Below are 19,890 nucleotides of genomic sequence, written 5' to 3' on the forward strand. Positions count from 1 at the left end.
CATACGCACATATGTGCAACGTAGACAAGTGTTCATCACAGCATGTGAACAGAGCTTCAGTTTCGTGTCATTTTGGAGGGGCCTGAGGAAAAATATCACATGAATCTTGGTCTTGGGTTTCCCAATTCCCAGGAGCCAAATATCCAAACTTGCCCTCCCTTCCCCGGGGGTCATTCCTTGCTTGCGATGAGAGCTCCCTTCAGGGAGGCCCACCCCCACAGTCCCTCTCTGGGCCGGGAGGGAGCAACGGAGGCTCGCCTGCCCCCATTCCCCCCCCCCATTGCCCCGGCTGGTGTCACTCACTGTCCGTGCAGCCAGACACGGGTGCAAGCCCAGGCAGGCTTGAGAGGCTGACTCACCTGCATCTTTTCAATCATTTCAAACAATTCTGTGTTCTGCAAGCAAGAGAGAGGAGGAGGACGACGAGGTCAAGCATGTGGCTGGGAGCCTAATCCCACTTGCCCCCCCCCTGCCTTAAAAGCACTGGGAACTGGCTGGAGTGGGCAGCCAGGCACTTGCCCCACACACTAGCTGCCCTCCCCCTGGCCGCAGGGGGTTGGGGCTGAGCAGGTGGGCTGGGCAGAGGGGCCAGAGGCCACGGCCCCTTCCTCCCTCCAGCAAGATGCCGGGCAGAAGCCCCTGGGACCAGGCACCCCCCCCACACACACACCGTTCTCCTGGAAACCCCCGAAGGACAGAGGAAGCGCTGATACTGGGGGGGGGGCCTCCGCAGGGCGAGCCATCCCGCTCCCCCCCCCCCCCGCGGCAGGGCTCGGGTACTCACGCTCCGGTCCACCGAGCCGCTCCGCGGCAGCGAGCCCGGCAGGGAGGCCGGGGCGGGCGGCCGCTGGGCCCTCCGCCGCCGCCGCCCTCCTCTGCTCATGGCGGCGTCCCTGCGGCGCAGGCGGCCGGGGGGCTGGAGGCGCCGGGCTTCCTCCCCGGGGCCGGCAGGAGGCAGGAGGCTCCGCGGCCGCTCCAGGATCTGCCGTGTGTACTCTGCGGGCGGGGAGCCAGGTGCCGCGGGAGCCTGGCCCGGGCCGCCCGCCGCCGAAGCCGCTCCCTGCGCCGCCGGCAGGGGAGGGGGCCGGGCCGGGGCCGCGGGGGTCGCCAGGGCGACGGCCTGCACGCCGGGAGGGGGGGCGCCTGCGAGGCGGGCCGGGAACGCCGCTGGGGCCGCCCGGGCAGAGGCAAGGAGCGCTCAGGCGCCGGGCCGCCGCCCTCAAGCCGCTTGCCCTGGCCGGAGCGCCCGCCGCGGCCCCCGCCCGCCCGTTGAGAGAGCCCGGGCAGCTCCGCCGCCTCGGCGATTGCCGGGGGCGCGCGCAGCGGAGCGTCCCGCGGCGGGGCTGGGCTTGCCGGGGCCCCGGGCGGGGCGCGCCTGCCCCTGCCGGGCCCACCCTCCGCTCCTCTGCGGGCCACGCCCCGGGCGCAAGCCGGCGAGGCTCCCGGGCCTCTCGGAGCCTGTGCCCAGGCCCTGCGCCGAGCTCCGAGGGAGGGCAGGCCACGGCCGCCCCCCGCCCCCGGAGGCCCTCGGGCGCCCCCGGCCGAAAGCGCTTCCTTCGCCTCTGCCCAGCTCCGTCGCGGCTCCCTCCGAGCAGGCAGCGGCCCCGCTCCAGGCGCCTCCTGGGGGGCGGCCAGGCCAGGCCGGGCGCTCCGTTGACATTGGCGCCCGCTCAAGGCCCAGACAAGGAGCCCTTTCACCTCCGGCGCCTGCCTCGGCCGCCGGCCCGGGAGAGGTGCCCGCGCAGCGCAGGGCCGGGCCGGGCGGCCTCCCGCGCCGTTCCGGGGCGAGCTGCGCCAGGAGGGGCCACGGCGGGGGCCGGGCGGCGGCGGGCAGGTGAGGCGGAGCCGCGGGGGCTCCGCACGACTCAGATGCAGGCTGCGGCCCCTGCGCGGCTGGAGGGCGCGGGTCGCCTTGGAAACCCGCCCACCAATAGCGGGGCCGGAGCACGCAGCAGACCCCCCCCCCCGCATCCCCTGCCAATCAGGAGCGGGAAACGGCGGCCGCCTCGGGGGCGGAGCGCGGGACCGCCGGGGGTCGCGCGGGCAGGGGAGGGGAGGGGGCAGCGGCTGCCGGCGCCGCTCCGCCGAGGGGAGGGGGCGGGGAGCGCTCTCGGCTGCCTCGCGGGGCCGTTGCGCGGGAAGCGCCGCCCGGGCCCTTCGGACGGGGGAGAAGCCCCCCCCCGGCCGCGGCGTCCCGGGCGCAGAAGTCTCCGCGGCTGCCCGGAGAGCGGAGAGGCGCCTCCGCCGGCCGAGCAGCCCCGGGGCAGGACGGCTGCCGGGCCGATCCTCGCTCTCGCCCCGCCCGCCCCGAGCCCGCCGGGCAACTCTTACCTTGGGGGAGCGCAGAGCGGGCGGCGGGGCAGCGGGGCCCGGGCGGAGCGCCTCTAGGGGAGCGCCGGCGGAGGGCGGCCTCGGCCCATCGTTCCTCCTGCGGAGAGAGAGAGGGAGAGGGAGAGGCGGGGAGGAGCAGGCGCAGCCCCGCGCCTCGACGGGCGCCGCCGGACCCCCTCCCGCCCGCGCGGAGCTGCCGGGGCTGCTTGTTCTGCGGCCCTGCCGGAGCACCCGGGTGGGGGGGGGGAGGCGAAGCTGCAGCCCGCGAGCGGCCGAGGTGGACCCCCGCGGCAGGGCGCCCTGCTGCCCCCCTTCTTGGCCTGGAAGGCCCGCCTGGCCGTTGGAGGCGAGACTCGCCCCGCCTGCCCCCTCGGACTTGGTCCGCTTCCCCGCTGTCCCGAGCCCGGCGCGACCCAGGGGCTCGCGCGCGGCAGGGCCGACTCGCTTTCCCGGCGGCTCCCCTGCCGCGCGCTCAGGACTGCGGGGGCGCGGCCCCCCCTCCCTGGGGCGCCTCTCCGCGGTTTCTTCCCCGAGGCTTGACTTGCCCTTCGGCGCCGGCAGAGAAGCCCCGAGATCTGAAGGGGGGGTGAAGCGCCCAGAATTCGGAAGGAACCGCGACGAGCTCTGGGGCCAAAGCGCCCCTGCAAGGCAGGCCACCAACCGCCCTGCTCAGATCTTGCAGACTGGAGGGCTCCATTCCGGGTCTTCCTCGTTTCACTTCCACGAGGCCACCCTTGCAACAGTCCCCCCCCCCGCCCCACTACCAGGGGGCCTGAAGAATATCATCATCTCAGTCCAGCCTTCTAACAGCAGGAACCGGTTCGCGAAATTCTCGGCTTCATTTTTTAAAAATGCGTTTCCCTTTATACCTCCGCAAAGGAAAGGGCTCGAGCCTTGCTTTGTTCAAACCCGAGAGCTGCTGGCCAGATACGGACGCAACAGGAGTGTTTTGTGAAAAAGCCAAGCCCTAGAGCCCGGAGGAGGGGGACATGGCTGGGGCACGGGCAGGATGCCTTGCCATGGGGCAGCCCCCCACACAAGAGCTGGTGGCCACGGAGTGCAGAAGGGCGGCCAGCTGCGCGTGGGGCGGGCGGGGGGGGGGGGGGAGAAGAGCCTCAGCTTGGGGCTGCTCTCTTGCGCCCTCATCCTTGCCAGGCCCGCCTGGCCTCGCCTCCCGCCTCCCACCAGGGCCCTCCACGACCACTCCTGGCACACAACCCCGCATGGCACTGGGGAGGCATTGCTGGTTCGCCTAGCAGCCTGGCTCTGCCCCCTGGCCAGCATCCCAGAAGGGCATCGCTACAGGGGCAGGATTTGCCAGGCAGGGGCTTCCTTCATAGCTGCCCAGGCCGCCTCAGCAGCATCGGAAGAGCCCTGCTGGACCAGGACCAGAGGGCCCTCCAGTCCAACAGTCCCGCTCACCCAGCGGCCAACCAGCTGCTCCCGCGGCTAGCGGGGCATCCAGGCAAGGTCCTCTCTCGAGGTCCTCTGCTGGCCTTGTGGTGTTCAGAAGGCCCCCCCCCCTCTCTCCGGGCTTTCTCAAACTCTGCAAACCGGAATAATTCAGGAGGGCTATCAGAATGGGCAGCAGGGCGGTGTTGTTAGAAAACGGCTCAGAGAGATGCTCTGGAAAAGGGCTCCTCGGGACTGTATATAAATTGAATGTGATTATTATTATAATCCCCAGCATAGAGCTATCCACTATGATCGCTGTGTCTCTTTCCCTCTCTGCAAGTTCAGACCCCATTAACATTTACTTGAAGTCCGCATTTTCTGTTCCGTTGTGCTGCACCTTACGCTGCCTACGTTGAATTTTATTGGCCACGTGGTTCCCCGCTCATCTGATGCGTGGCGACCCCCCTGGAGTTCTTTTTCACCGTCCCGAGTAGTCTGGTGGTGTCTGCAACACTGCCCCGCTCCAGTTCCAGATCATTTATGAAGGGATTCAATAGCACTGGCCTGGGCACTGAGCCTTGCGGGGGGGGCGCGGGGGGGGGCCCACTGCTTACTTCCATCCATTGCAAGACCTGCCTGTCGCTTCCCACTCTCTGCTTCCTTTCCTTGGAACCATTTTTAATCTGTAAGAGGACCTGTCCTGCCCTCTCATCTCCTGACTGCTAAGTTTACGGCAGGGTCTTTGGTGAGGAAAGAATCTGTTGTTTTTCTGAATGTATCACCAACTTGTGATCTACCAAAGCTGCTGCCGCCTCCAGCAGCCTGCCTGCCAAGAGGGCCCCCGATTTGCTTATGCAAAAACGCGGATGGTGGGGGGGGGGGGCTGGTTTGTTTGTTTCCCAGCAGGGTGCAAAAAAGGTGCGCTTATGCAAAGACATCAGGCCCTGTCCGTGTTTGCCCCTACAGGTTGTGGGTGGGTGAGGGCTTCTCTTGCACCTGAACCTCTGGCTGTGGGGTGCGCATTCTTCCCTCTCTCAAACATGCTAAAGCTCAGGTTGTGAGCCAAGGGATAGATTTCAGTTCTCACATTCAGCCCACGTTTTGCTCCTGGGCGCCAGGCTTTGTTTCTAAAATGTGCTCAGTGAACAACAAGGGCCGCCTTTCCTGGAACCCTCACCCCGAACAGTCCCAGATTTAACAATGCAGCTCACTGGTACACAAAGGTAAGCCAAAAGCAACCTGCACATGCTCAGAGACCCTCTTATGTTACTATATGACCAAAAGCCTTGCACCACCAATACCCCCGTTTTAAAAAAAACTTTAATGCAGAGGTACTCTGAAGTTGTTTTAAATTTGATCAGTGGAATTCTGTGCTGCTATGTTGATATTTATAATTGTATTTTAACTGTGTAAATTGGACGTTTTTAGAATGTTAACTATAATAACTCTTTTATACATTTTAAACTTTATGTATTTTGTAATCCGCCCTGAGGCCTGCTGGAAATGTGGGGAGGATGGAATAAAAATCAAAAATAAATAAATAAATAAAGCTTAAATCAATCAATTGTGGAAGAAGCTTGTGAGCCCACAGGAGCAGTCCAGGCCGGGGCAACCAACCTCAGGCATAAATCTGGTGAAGGTGGGAGCCTTCCCCCCTCTAATGCAATCACTCCTGGGGAGGAAGTCCCAACTGTGCCCCCGCTCAGGCTTGCAGCACTTGCCTGCCCATCAGCTGCAGGGCCTTTGAAGCCCCCCCCCACAACCCCTGCTCCTGGAGGGCTCAGGGCCAGCTCCTGCTAGCTGCACGAAGGATAGAGGGGGAGCCCAGGCACCCCCTTATTTGAACCCCCACCCAACTGCCCCTCGACCAGATTTGGCACAGCAGCCAAAGCACCGCAGTCCCCAGTCCCCAAAGACTGGCCCAGCAGCGCATGGCTCTCTAGCGGGTCTGCCCCCTCTCCGGGAAGGCAGAAGGAGCCTCCTGCTGTGTGAAGGCCCATTTCTTGCTTCTGCTGGGTTAACCTTTTAATTAAAACACTGGAGGCTGCATAGGCTGGAGGGGGGGGGGGAGAACTGGACCACCTGGCCCTCCCCCCTAGCAGTTTCCACAGCACCAGCCACAAAGAATACAGTGTCTTCACTGGTGCTTCACTGCCCCCTCCCAAGCCACCCATAGCGCTCTGTGCCTGACCCAGCCCTGCTATCAATTCACGAGTGCTGTCTACTGAGCTACAGCCTCAGCACCCCGGCAGGCCAGGCAGCTGTCACCTCTGGCAAAAAACTCAGGCTTTGGCAAGATAAGGGCATTTTCCAGCAAATGTGTCCACTCTTGTCAGCATCTTAAAATTCAATGCACCTTCCTCCCGGCTGAATTAGCTCAGTTGGAGGGGTGCGCGTGCGTAGAATCAGAGAACTCTCCAAGAAGGAGGGCAATCAAGCCAGGGAGGGAGGGCTAGGCAAAAACAAGAGGACCTCTGAGCATGCTCGGAAGACTATTTATTTAGAGTAACAACAGCCTACCCCCCCCCCCACGCACTACTGGGAAGGGGGTGATACCAGCAGACAAGCAGACACCATTCTGTGGCGGGAGCTCCCAGGCAGGCTGGCCTCCTCAGCGGCTCTTGTTTCTGCCTCAATCTCCACCTTGGAGCCGGGAGAACAGCTGACCAGCATTTACTAGCATGTGGAGCCCCAGAAGCAGGGCGAGAGAGAAGGGGGAGGGTGTCCCCATGGAGGAGCTGCCAGTCACGCAGGGACCTTTCTAGGCCCCTTTGCCCCGTGGCCTGTGGCAGCCAGGAAAGATGAGGCTCTTCCTTGTCTGGTGAAACAATCAGCAAGGCAGGCATACGGGCCACCCAGCGGAGGGAAGAGGAGTGAGGAAGGGCCCCACCCTGGGACTCCGCTGAGAGGCCTGTCAGAAAGTGCCGCTCCTGCCAGGACGGGAGCTGGAGACTGGGAAAGAGGCGGTATCCGCAACAGCACCACAGCCAATGGCCCCCAAACCCACCCCCGGCTTCCGGCTGCCCCTGTCCCCACCCAGCATACCCAGCAGAGGGGAGCAGGGCCTGGGAGCATCGGCGAGCCCGGGAGGGAGTAGAGACTGGGGCGGGGAGGGGAGGAAGCCAGGCGGTCAATCTGGGCTGTCCTCGGAGTAAAGACATTTCGGTTCATTGAATCATAGGATTCAGCGAATGAATCAATTCAAGCAGAATTATGTGGCCACAAGAATGCAGAAACTGTTCTGAGCGGGGAAAAGGGACTCTCTCTGGTTTTGGAGGCTGCATCTCTGAAGAGTCATTCCCTCCTATGAGAGAGGAAGAGGAGTACTTAGACATTCCTGGACGAAATGTTAATTTTAAAAAATCTGCTGTCCAATGAATTAGTCAACTGAAAAGTTTTTAGCTGCTTAATCTAATTGAGATGCATCCTCGCACTCATCTCCCCAAGCCTTTGTCATGGAACTCCTGCCAGCCCGACATCACGCCCCAAACCCTTCAACCTGAAACATGCTGGTGTACGCGCAGGGCGTCCCCTCACCCACACAGAAACATCCGTGCACAAGTCAGCAACACAGGAGCAGAAGAACATGCATCCAGCAAAAGCTTTTGACAAAGAGGTCCAGCGTGCCCTCCCCACTAGAAGCTGCGCACGCCGATGCCCACAGGACTCTCGGGGCAATCAGGCTCACAGTCCAGTCTTCTTCAATCTACGTCATCATTAGCAATTTTCTTCTGCTTTCAAACATGGGTGTGTGTGTGTGTGTGTGTGAGAGAGAGAGAGAGAGAGAGAGAACTGATCTGAAACCATCCTCTGCCTCTTCCTACCAAAATGTTGCACTTCTGGGCACGTCATTCAGTAAGGAGGGGAACGTCCATTCTTCTCTTGTAAGAGAGAAGACGAACAAGCTAAGCAGGGACCTCTCCCAAATCTCCTGGATGCCAGGAATCTTCTCTAAAGCTTTAGCATGGGTGTCTCCCTGTGAAAACAGGAGAGCCCAGGAACCACAAAAAGGTTTGGTATGCAGGCGACTGGTGAGTGTGCCAGGTGAACTCAATGGAGGCCAAGTTCAAGTTGATACTGGCAGGCAAAAATACTGTGCCTGGCAGCCCGGCACCTGGTTTTAAACAGGGCTGCTACTCGTGTCAAGCAGCTATGCAGGCCCAATTATCGCGTCAGCACAATGCCTGCCTGGCTATAGATCTTGGGTCTGCAAAGGACGCACTCACAGAGGCTGAAGGGCCCAAGTCAAGCAACACCCCGCGAGGTGCAGGCCGGGGAGCAGGAGCTTGGCACGGCAGCAGCCCCTCCCCAGGTGCCTGACCCCCTCTCACCGCTCATGAGCCAGCAGTGCCATCGTAACAGAACCCGCTGCCAATCTCCGGCCTGCTTGGCTTCTTCTTAAGGAGTAGCAGGAAGCCCCCGCCCTGCTGGGGGCTCATTAAGGGCAGGAGCAGGGGGGCCGGAAGCCGTGGCAGAGAGGGGCTCAGCTGCCACGGAAGAAGACGCTGGGTATGTTTCTCCCACTGGCCTGGGATGGGGGCTGAAATTCAGACACCCACCACCCAGTCCACCTTGACCTCCAGGCTGGACCAAAGACTTCTGTATACAGCAACGCATGCAGCAACCATAAGCCAGGAGACTGCATGGCTTGGACTCCCCCGCACGGGCATCCGTGACGATGTGCTGAGTTTCTGCAAGGAACTCAAGAGGGAGGAGGGAAGAGCCACACACACAGAGTGTGTCAGAGAAAAAAGACACACCACACCCAGTGAGTGCCAGCCAGCTGGTCAGATCAGGACCCAGACACAACAGGCAGTGTCTGCGTGGTGGTGGTGCTGGGTTGGTAGATTAGCTGAGGAGACCTGGCCGCTGTGAGGCCTTTTCATTTAGTCACAGGGACAGGGAGAAGGGACAGGAGGGGGGGAGGTTGCATGAGAGCAAACTTGAGCCCACAAGCTCCAGTATGCCAAAGGAAGGAGAAACCCTCAGAGTAAGGGGGGGGAAGTGAATCGTTCTCTGTTGCCCCCAGCCCTTCCTCCAGGAAAAGGGCTTCCAGTGCAGAATTTATTTTTCATAATTGCTTTCATACGAAGAGGCGGGGAGGGATCTGGATTCATATGGTTACCCCACTAGCCGTGCCAAATAAAGGTCTTTCCCAGCACTGGCTTTAGGGGATCCTTTAACTGAAAAGACCACCAGGGACCAAATCCAGGATGTCAGAGTGCAAAGCCAGTGTTTGGTCACTGGGCAATGGCGTATATTTTGGGAAACAGCTGCAAACCAATGCGTGTTAAGAAGCCAGTCCCAAAGGCAGAATCCTGGGGGGGTGGGGGGAAGGCTGGCCTGCTAAAGTTCCGTTCCGGGTGTGTGTGTCTCTCTCTCTTCAAGCAGGAGTTAATTGTGGCATTTGCACATACAAATGAGCCTAGAAACATGGCCAGTGCCCTAAGCCCAAACCGAAAAGACTTAGCATAAGGGTATTTATTGTCCTCGCACCAGGACAGCCCCACCTTTCAAATAAGCAACACACAGGCAGGCGCCAAAGAACTCAAATGCAAATCTAATTTCCAGCCCCTTTCTCAAACGCAGGGCCAACTCCCCGGCTGCCCTGCCTGCCTGCCGGCCGCTGCCTCATCATTTGGAAGGCAAAAATATTACAGCAGCACCGACCAGGCTCCAGAGTGCTTAATGAAGAGGTCTGCTTCTCGCGATTAAACAAGCAACAAATCACTCCTGGCTTGGGACAGATTGCCTCCAAACCAACACACAGCCAAGCAGTGGCGGAGGCGGGGAGACAACTTACACAAAGCCATCAGGACCGGCAGTTTGCCCAGATGCCCGAATGACCAACAGACCCTCTAGGGGCACAATCCCAGCTGGCCTTTTGCATCTGCCTTTGCTCAGATGCAAGAATCGCCCCCAGCCAGCCTGGAGTGTGTGTGTGGGGGGGCTGTTCTTCTGGAAGCCCAGGTCACTGCAGGGGGCCAGGAAAAGTTCTGCCAGGGAGGGGGGGACCCTTGTATATCCTGTTCTGAAGGGGGAGGGCTACTGGATGGACCTAACGGGATTTTTTTTCAGGTGGGAGGCAGCATGGCCATCAGCCACGGGGCTGGGCAGTTGGTGTCCAGACAAAAGCCCAGTCTCCTGTTTGCCACCATTGCCAATCAGGTGCCTCCTGGAGGGCACAGAGGCTGAGGCCTACCCTGGCAGCAGGTATTCTGCCTCTGAACATGGATGTTCTAAGAACCAAAATCAAAAAGAGTCCAGTAGCACCTTTAAGACTAACCAATTTTACTGTAGCGTAAGCTTTCGAGAATCACAGTTCTCTCGGTTAGTCTTAAAGGTGCTCCTGGACTCTTTTTGATTTTGCTACTACAGACTAACACGGCTAATTCCTCTGGTTCTAACAACCGTCATGGCTCAGAGCTCTTGGTGGACCACCATGAGTCTGTTAGCCCTCCTCTAAAGCTATCATCCTTACTGCCCATCACTATGTGCTGTGGCAGCCAATTCCACGTTAATTATGCGTTGCATGACGAGATCCTTCCTTTGGTCTGCCCTACATGAACTGCCCATCAATTTCCTTGGGTGCCCCGATATGACAGAGGTGTGTGTGTGTGTGGGGGGGGGAATCCTTGGTCCACCTTTTCTACACCAGGAATGGCTTTATAAATGTTCTAAATGCTCCAGAGATCCCCCTGAGGGGCCCTTCTCTGGCCTCCCCCTGCCTTTAGCAGCGGCAGGAAAGGCCCTCCCTCCCTGCAGCTGTGCCCAGTCAGTGGCACTCCCTCCCCCCCCCCTGGAGACCTTCTCCACATGCCACTTCTGGCCACTGGCAGGTGCTGGAACAGGGCAAGTTTGTTTGTGCTCTTTGGGCTGAGCCTGCCCTGGCTTTGCCTCCTGATTTGGAGTGTGTGTGTGATGCATATGGCTGTTTTGATTCATCCCTCTAATTCTGTTATTAGAAAGCCTCCTTGTATATCCATTAAACACCAAGCCAGTGTATGATTTTTTAAATAAAAATTTAAAAACCCAACGTCTCAGTATGTTCATCTCTTGCACAGCAACCCGCCCCCGTTATAATTTGTGTCCATCAGGGATATACTTTAATTCATTCTTAAACCTAGCTCTAGTTTTGCAACACAGAACACCCAGGGCAATTTCCTTTTAGGTGAAAGAGCATTTCATTTATTGACCCCGAAATGCACTAAGAGTGGCAAGTGGCTTCTCCGAAGTGGCCGAGTAGCCAAATGCTTTGCCCACCGACAGCCTGGAAAAATCCCCTTTGAGCACCAACAGAGGAACAGACTGAGCTTGGCATCGTGCAGAATTCCCACGCACCGTCAGATGCAGGTTCCCAGCCCCTCAGCAAAGGTGTGGGGAGCAGACCTTGGGACAGGCGCAGGGCCAGACAGCAAGCACCACCCCCTGGGTTCATGCCTGGCTCAGACAGGGCAGTGAGGCAGAAGCCTCCATCTGCCAGAACAGAGAGTCCTCAGCGAGAGGGACGAGGCCAGCTTTCCTGCATTCATACAGGGGGAGGGGCATGTGCTGCGTGCAGAAGTCCTGGGTTCAATGCCCAGCAGCACCCCCAGTCACAGGCTCATCAGCAGGCCGTGTGGAAAAGACCTTTCCCAGTTCCCGGCCCTGGAGAGCCACGGCCAGGCTGGGTGGGCAATCCCGTGGTCACAAGGTGTTCCCCTTTCACTTAGCGCTTCCAAGGGTTAAAAGCAGCCTCTGGCAGGGCTCAAGCCTGCAAAGGATTTTGAACTGGTGGCTGGAGGGGTGCAGGGATGGACACTGAAGGACAGCAGCACAAGTCCCCCCCCCCCGCCCCGCCAGTCTCCTGGAACTTCCAGACCAGACTGGAGCAGGGGATATTCCCAGACCCCTCCGAACCGCTGGGCCTGGCTTGCTCGCTGCTCAGGGGAACCGCACATTGCCCCCTCCCCCTGCTGCAGGCTCAGTTCCACCTGGGGTCAGGGGCAGCGCACACTGGGCCTGCAACCAGCAACTGCTTGGAACGTGACCTCCATTAACAAAGCAGGAGGCGCCCCCAGAACCAAAGCCACACTACTCTGCGGTAAATACCACTCTGGAGGAAAACACAATAAAAATACACCAAACAATTAAATATAAAATTTATATATGTTATTATTATTCAAAAATAATAATTAAAAATTCAATGTGTATATATATAACATTTTTATATTTAATCATTTAGTGTATATTGATTGTGTTTTCTTCCAGAGTGGTATTTTCCACAGAGAAGTGTGGAACCAATAGCGAACAAACAGAATGACTTGTGTAGCAGTCTGTTACTGGTGCGTGTGTTGAAGACATCCTTGCGTTATTGCAGAGGCACCCATCCGTTTTCCAGTCCAGAGCACAAAGGCAGCTCCTGCAAGCCAAGCACCAAGGCAGAAAGCTGCAAGATGCTGGCAGGATCCCCACCGAAGCTCCCCCCACAAGGCACGGAGCAAGGCAGCAGCAGGGAGCAGGTGCTCCAACACATCCCCGATGGCCTCCATGAACATCTCGCCCATCGACAGAGGGCGTTTACCACCGCCTTGGCGTTTTGCCTTTTCCTGGAGCAAGGGCTGGTGCTGGTGCTGGGGGGGGGGCTGGGGGGAGCCTGAGGTGTACAGGGGAGGGGCATGGCTAAGGCCGAGCTTAGTTTTTAATGGGAGGGAGGCTGCCTGCTCACAGCTCCTCATTCTCAGTAGGTTCCCAAAGCCAGCTGCTAGGCAAGCCAGCCTTGGACGCCAGCCTGAGCGGCGGCTGTCTCGCTTCTAGGTCTCTGCTTAGTGCTTGGAGGGGTTGGGGGGCAGCCTCCCTCTTGAGGCTCTCCACTTTCACGCTTGTGCACGTGGACAACTGGATGTCTGTGGCTGAGGGCATCTCCGGAGTGACGGAGGGGGACTCCTCCGTCTTCCACCCCAGAATGCCTATTGTGTCGGTGGCAGGAAAGAGTTCTGCTTGGGCGGCGGCTGTCCGTGGTGCTGAAATAACTGCTCTCAGGCAGCAGAGGCCACGACACAGAGCCCAAAGGCCTGGCCCAGAATAAGCCCTTCCCCACAAGCTCCGGGGTCCACCTGGATCTGGGAATGCCCAGAAACAAATGAGAACAATAAAAACAGCAACACTTCCCTGAAGGCTCCGAGCCAGCGGCTTCTGTTTCAGCATGCTCTGGGCAGGCAGGTTTGGGGCGAGGAAGGGATTTGATGGAAGGACTGAACCATAGTTGGGGGGGGGGGGACGGACGGATGGACAGACCAGGTGCAGCCCTGGGGGTGGCTCTCCTCCCCCAAATGCAACAGGGAAGCCTCCCTGAAATGGCTTGCAGGAGGTGATGCCGGCAAACAGCAGTGCAGGCCCCACAGCAGGACTTGCACCCTCTGCCATGTTTGATCCACGGCCATGAGAGCAAGACGGGTTCTTGGCTGTCTACTGGCAAAGAGAAAAGTGAGCAACAGACTGGAGCCAGCTTCACCCCTCTTTGGACAAGCTCCCTTCTGTTTAAACTCTGAAAGGCAGCAGCCACAAGGCCCCAATCTGGCCAACAGGTAGCCCCGTCCGATGTTCACTGCAGGCCATGCAAGCTGCTCTTCCCACCCACAGGAAGGAGACACCCTGGGGCAGACTGCCAGCCCCAAGACATCAAAGGACAGGACTGACACCTCCAGGGTAGGCCCTTCTGGCCTCCACAGGGGTCCCCTTCCCTGCCCACGCCCAGGCAACTCCCAGGGGCTGCTCAGCCCCACCTCATTTCCCAAATGCCTTGACCCACCAGCTGGGGAATAAAGCATCAATGCACCCACCCCCACCCCTGCAGGGCCTTCTGTTCTGCCAGGGCAGAGGCAGCACTTGGCCGGCACAGTGTTTTCAGACTCTGGGAGTGGGGAGAGCTGGTTCAAATCCCAGTTCTGTCCACCGAGCAACTTTAGGCAAGCCATAGGCGCTCAGCCCAACCTCTCTCACAGGCTAAAACTGAAGAGGAGAACCGAAGACGCAAGATTTTGGGAGGACTGAAGCAGCAGGGGTGGGGGTGGAGGCTCAGTGGGAGGGACTGTGTGCATTCACTCACTGCAGGTGCTCAGGACCAGTCTGTGGACCTGCATGCTGGGAAGGGCTTTTCTCTGCATGAGACCCCGGAGAGGTGCTGGGCCCAACTCTGTCTAAGGCAAAGCCACCTGCTCTTCTCCAGTTAACAGAATCCCACTGAAAAACAGCTGCAAGAGCTAAGGTACCCGGTTACGGAATAGATCTTGTCTTATTAACGATAAGAGCAGCCAAGATAACCATAGCCCCCAAATGGAAAAGCGGCAGTATACCTACCATTAGACAATGGATGTCAAAGGTCTGGGATCTCTTAATATCCGACAAAATAACAGATCAAACAGCCTCACCAGAGAATCCCAGTTGCCAATCGCTCGTTACGGAGAGGGGGCTCCCCTTTCTCAGCCACACTGCTGAGCATCCCATTAAGGAATATACTGCACCTAACAAATATGTTGACATCTGTCTTTATTAACTGTTTATGACCTGTGACTATATTTCCTATCTAATCCATGTGCATGGTATTCATGTTTGGAATCCTGTTATTGTCATTTTATTGTTTTTAAAATTTAGAAATAAAAAGTTATTAAAAACAGCAGCATGTGGGAGGCCATGGAAAATGCTTGCTGCACGTGAAAAGGCCCCACCTTCAATCTCCACCACCTCCCTTTTAAGGAAGAGACCTGCTGCAGCTGACACCCAAAGCCATGGAGGCCCAACGGTGGGGTGCTGTACAAGACAGCTTTCTTTGTAACCAGCAGAGATGGGAACATCTTTGGGGCCACCTTCTTTTCTCTCCTCAGGGCTGGGCGTTCGCCACTGGGGCTCTGAGGCTCACGTGCAGTGCGCACGGCAGCGCTTACCCCTTGCGCTCCTCTTCCCCTCCAATCCCTTTAAATGCAGGATTTAGCATGGAGTCAACGGGTTCAAAATGCTTCGGTCAAGCTACTGCCAGGAGAAAGGCCTGGTTCTCCTTGTCACAAAGCTGGGGTGGGGGTGGGGGGCTTAAAAATGAAACTGTCCATGGGAACCTTCACTTCCATCAGAAGAAGCTGGAGCTCCCACCCCAGTGCCGGCTACTGGTACGGTCACCCTACCCAAGCAACCACTTTGCCCCAGTCTTGCACTAGAAAATGTGTCCTGGAGATGTTACTCCGTGTGATTTCCGCTCACTCTGGCTACCCCACCCGTGCATCCACGGTGCTTTCTGCTCACTGGAATGGAGCAGCTGATGGCTCCAAGCTCCACCCGTCTTCCTTTGTACGTTTTCACAAGGGGGGAGAACTGCAGTTCTGTGGATCTCAGCTATGCTTTGGGGTTTCCAGCTCTGCTGCTATCTGGGATTGCAGCTATAAGGGGGTTAAAAGAGCAGTGTCCTTTACGCTCCTTCCTCTGCTGCTCAAGTGAGGGGGCTGCAGCTCCGCCCACGGGATGCTTTAGATCACAGGATAGTTCGAAGGCACAGGGAGGACGAAGGGAGACGGACCAGCGGGAAGCTTTCAGGATAGCAGGCCTCAAAATATAAAAGCCACTAAGCCGGGGCTGCCCCCACCTGCCCGCTGTTGCCAGCATGCTCAGCTGCCAACACATTTTTGGACCAGCAGCCACTGCGCTGGCACCAACAACGGACCGGGAAGGAGTGCTCAGAATGGTCAGTGACGGCAAGACGTTTCCCTCCTGGGCCTTGGCTCACTCACTCGAGCTGCCTGGAGGGCAGGAGGGCGCACGCACACGCACGGCACACATGCTGCTTGCAGGGGAGGGGGAGGGGAGGAGCAACGGGCCCCTCAGCTCCTCCCAGGACAATGTGCCTTTCAGGCTGGCAGTGGCCACAGCACCACCAGAGGCAGGATGGGAACTGGGAGCCGGGCCAGGAAGGCGCCTCAGTGGATTCCATTGTTCCCCCCAGGCTGGGCCCTGCCGCTTGGCTTGCTGTGTATGGCAGTCCCAGCTCCAATGAGGGGGCAGAGTCCACAGCTCCGGAGCAGAGCGTTTGTGCCTCCCCTCCTCCCACCTCTCCAAGCCAGATGCTCAGCACATGAAGGCGGGCGGGCGGGCGGGGGGCGGCGAGGTTTGAGGAGACCCACAGCCGAGAGAAGGGTGAGGCCTGGCTTTCTGCCCTCAGTCCAGAGAAAGAGAAATGCTCCCCACCACACCTGGCTCAAGTACATCCTCCAGCCTCTGTGGGAGTTCGGGTGTGGGGAGAGGGCGTCCATCGAGGGCCTCCTGGAGCTTCTCAGCCTGGCACCTGCAACCCTGCGCCAGCGGGCTGGTGCAGAGGAAGGCCTTTTAGGAAAAGCCCCCCCTATCAAGGGCCCTCCCCTCCTTGCCGGCATGCAAAAGGCTGTGCTTGTACTCACCACCTGCCCTGGTGATAGACGGAGGTCTTGTCCACCCTGAAACACACAGAAAGAGCCAGTGGGGCAGATTAAGAGGCAGGGAATGGGAAAGACCCCTGAGTGAGTGCCCCCTCCAGCAGTAATCTCCCCCACACTCAACCAACCGGTCCTAGCACTTGAGCCCCCCAGGCAGGCGCCCCCAGCAAGGCAGAGGCCAAAACAAAAATGTTTGTGCATCTCCCGCATAGCACCAAACCTGTTCAGCCGGCCCAGAAGCCGACTGCGGTGTTTGGGGTTGGACCGCCAAGGCCCTGGGAACCCGGCTCCTCCCGCATCCGTTCCTGAGCCAATGCTATTTATGCCATAAAGCTGCCATCTTCACATACACGCTGCTGCCGGCCCTGCATTGCCTCACCAGTCAGCATTATCCCCCCCCCCCACACACCCACAAATGCAGCCACTTCTGGGTACAGTAGGCACTCAAGCCGGAAGGAGGCTGGTGATAAGCCCAAGGCGGACCCTCAACACCACTGGGAAGCCCTCTCCTCACCTGGCCCAAGGGTGGTGGGGCCTGAGGAACAACGCAACACAAATGGAGGGGGGGGAACAGCTGAACCACGAGGAGGACCAAATGCTGTGCCCCCCTTCTGGACTTTGCAGCACAGAGCTTAGAGTTTCGGACTAGGATCTGCGAGGACCAGGTTCGAATTCCCGCTCTGCCACTGAAGCGCGCTGGGAGTTCTGGGGCGAGGCATACACTCTCAGCCTAACCTACTTCACAGGGTTGTTGTGAGGATGAAGTGGAAGAGAGAAGAAGGCTGTGAGCTGTTTTGGGTCCCCAACGCAGAGAAAGGCACGGTTTAAACAAAATAAATAAATGAATGAATAATACAGGCAGACTGAACCTCCAACGGTTCCAGGACGCAGGATTCCGAAGGCCAGAGCAAGAGGCAGAGGAACTGGGGCAGGTGGGAGAGAGCCGGGAAGGGGGAAGGGAGCCCCCCACAGAGGAGCCCTCACTGCAAAGCCCCCACTGCCTGGACAACTCCCCCTCTCCCCCCCTCCAGCCCAGTGCCAGCCACAGCCCTGCCCGGCCCCTCATTTGATTAACCTAAACAAACAGTCATGCTGAGCAGTGCTGGAGAGGTACGAACCAGGTGCCCAGCTGCCTCCTCCAATCAGGGCCGTAATTAGAGCAGAGAGAGGCTAGGAGCAGCCTGGCACAGCAGGAAGGGGCCGCCTGGCCTGGGGTGCCTGCTGCTGGAGGAGGCGTGCCCCTGCTGCCATAGGGCCTGCAATGCCACCCGAGTCTGGGTGGCCCTTCCAGGCCCAGAGCAACTCCTCCATCCGACCCAGTGCACATCTGCCCCACAGAGGTTCTAAGCCAAATCCCCAGACAACACGGAGTGCCACTTCGCCACTCCCCTGGACCAGCCAGCCACAGGAGCACAATGGCAGCGATTTGCCCTTCAGGCTCCTCCCAGAGAGGCAAAATGGTGCCCACTGATCCCCAGAGAAGCTGGAGGCAAAACAGGATCACCATGAGGCTAGCCCCACACCTCCAGGGTCCAGGATTTTCTCCGCTCTGCAAAAAGCAGCCATGGCAGAGCAGGGAGGGGGGTGCAGCAGCGGAAGGCGCTCTGGCCCACCTGCCCTGCAGCAGCACCCTCCCCCTCCACGGGGCAGTCACACGTTCAGGCCTGGGGGCAGAATCCTGACCAAGCCTGTGGGCTGAAGAGCTGGAGGGCTCTGGCCCCACCCCATGTGCTACTCTGGCAGGGGCTGCTCCACACAGACCTGGGCTCCCCACTCTGCTCCCGCAGGGGCTGCAGCCCGCTCTCATGAGGAAAACGCCTCTCCCAGCCACACACAGGCCAGGCGAACAGGCATGGCCTTGTCACGGCCCTGGGGGAAAGGCATTCCAGTGGTGGGGGGGGGCAGCGTTCAAGGAAGACAGCCAGTGCCCCACGCTCCTGGCAGAGCTTTTTAAAGGTCCTACAGGCTGGCTTTTCTGTCACTCAGGGGCCTCTTGCAGCCCAGCTAACGTCTGCCTGAAAGACACACTCCAGGCTTCACACAGAGATATGTACGTCCCCCCCCACCTCACCATAGCCCCTAGGAAACAAGCCCCTGAATTAAAGGATCAAGACACGAAAGCAAAGACAAGAACAGCTTCAAGGACACAAGAGTGAGAAACTGGCTCACAAGGGAAACTATGGCTTTGGGCCCCATGCCCTCCCATGCGCCCAGCAGAGATTATTCCAGAGGCAGCAAACGCAGCCAAGCGCCAGAGCTGTCACCAGGCCAGCCCAAAGACCCTGCCTCTGATGCCAGCCACATCCGAAGCCTTCAGAAAACGGCCACTGGTCTTTACAGTGGTAGGGAGTTCCAGGGGACAGCTCCGCAGTTACAGAGCAACTCAAGGGAACCTGGGAAACTCACTCTTGGAAGAGGCCAAAGAGGCCCTGTGTCTGGATTTGCCCTCAGAGCTCCTGCCAGAGCCCACATGCCTGCTGCCTCCAGTAAACCTCCTCCACCCAAGGACAGACTGCCCTTCATTTCTAGCCACAGAGGGCAGCCCTGGAAGCTGGCACAGAAGGGATGCTGGCTTCCAGAGGAGAGAAAAGCTGCTGGTGGGGGTGGGGGGGTGCCAGAAGAACTTTAATAGTATGGGGGGACGCACACTACCAAAGGGGGGGTGCCTCTCCAGGAGGAGACAGCAGCAAATACACATGCCCCTGCTCGGCCTTCCCCTAGCCAGCCTCTGAGGGAGACTTACCCTCCGTAGGCTCCAAAGGTGAAGCTCCGCTTCCTGGTGCCCATGCTTGCTCTCCCGCTGGGGAAGTGGGGTCAGGCTGGCCTGGCTGCAGCAGGGACACCCGTGCCGTGCCAAGTACCGCAGCTGCAGCCCTGAGAGCATGAGGGAGCTTGCGAGTGAGGGGGGGTAGAGGGAGGGGTCCCACGGTTTCTGCCCGCCTCTCCTCCTGCCTGCTGCTCTGATTTCCTCCAGCCCAAACTTGTCCAGCAAGCTCCAGTTGGAGCAAGCAGGCGCAAAGCTCTGCGGGCCCCTGAGGGCACAGGTGTCACCCAGCAACTGAGCCGGGCTCTTCTATTTACCTAACAGAGACAGGCACGGAAGAGCCTGCACAGCTCATGCACTCTGGGCAGACGCCCGAGGCAGACGCAAGCAGCCATGTGGGGAGGTGGTTGCTCTACGGCCTCAGCCAGCAGGGTGCCTGGAGGGGAAGGCATGCCGCAATCCCCCCCCCCCACGGCCGCTGATGGCCAGAAGAAGCACCATCTCCTCAGCCTGGCTTGGCAGGAAGCTCCTGCTCGCCCCTCCCCGTAGGCACGGGCCTCTGTCTGCCACGAGCCCCAAAGATACCCAGTGCAGCCGCTTCTGGAGATACCTGTGCCAGGCACCCACTGCCTTTGGATTGCTCCTTCCCAAAACAGTGGAGGGAAGGAAGGACGGGGCCGTACGCTGAGCCTGAAAAGGGAAGACGCTGCTCGGCACCCACCATGGGGACCAGAGCCTGTCCTTCCAGGCGAGTGGGGGTCTTTGTAGGGGCTCCACTCCCAAGGCACTGGGGGGGGGTGCCATCAGGAGGCAGGGAGCCACCATGATGGTTTCAGGGAAAAGGAAATATCAACAAGCAAGGAAGGAAGGTCTCTCATTCTCTCAGGAGCCGTCAGTCCATTCCTGCGCCCAGGGAGCCTGTTTGCCCGGTGCTGCTCAGCAGGGGGGTGCCAGCTTGCCCCTGAG

The 19,890-nt window shown here is 59.2% G+C and overlaps 1 protein-coding gene across 3 annotated transcripts in view; it reads right to left on the bottom strand.

Annotated features, from left to right (window-relative positions):
• RAP1GAP (RAP1 GTPase activating protein) overlaps positions 1–19,890 on the bottom strand; it is a 45,397-nt gene that overhangs the window by 22,271 nt on the left and 3,236 nt on the right. For 2 of the 3 annotated variants that reach the window (XM_055001195.1, XM_055001196.1), the window contains exons 1-2: positions 785–969; positions 360–395 (exon numbers count right to left, since the gene is read on the bottom strand). In XM_055001195.1, the coding sequence (XP_054857170.1) occupies positions 360–395; positions 785–883 (135 nt within the window). In that variant the 5' untranslated portion in view covers positions 884–969. Of the gene's footprint in view, positions 1–359; positions 396–784; positions 970–2,331; positions 2,429–16,145; positions 16,182–19,890 lie in introns of those variants that run through there. The other variant, XM_055001197.1, reaches the window with a different exon arrangement.

The sequence above is a fragment of the Eublepharis macularius genome, chromosome 17 (assembly GCF_028583425.1).
Source record: "Eublepharis macularius isolate TG4126 chromosome 17, MPM_Emac_v1.0, whole genome shotgun sequence".
Classification (NCBI taxonomy): domain Eukaryota; kingdom Metazoa; phylum Chordata; class Lepidosauria; order Squamata; family Eublepharidae; genus Eublepharis; species Eublepharis macularius.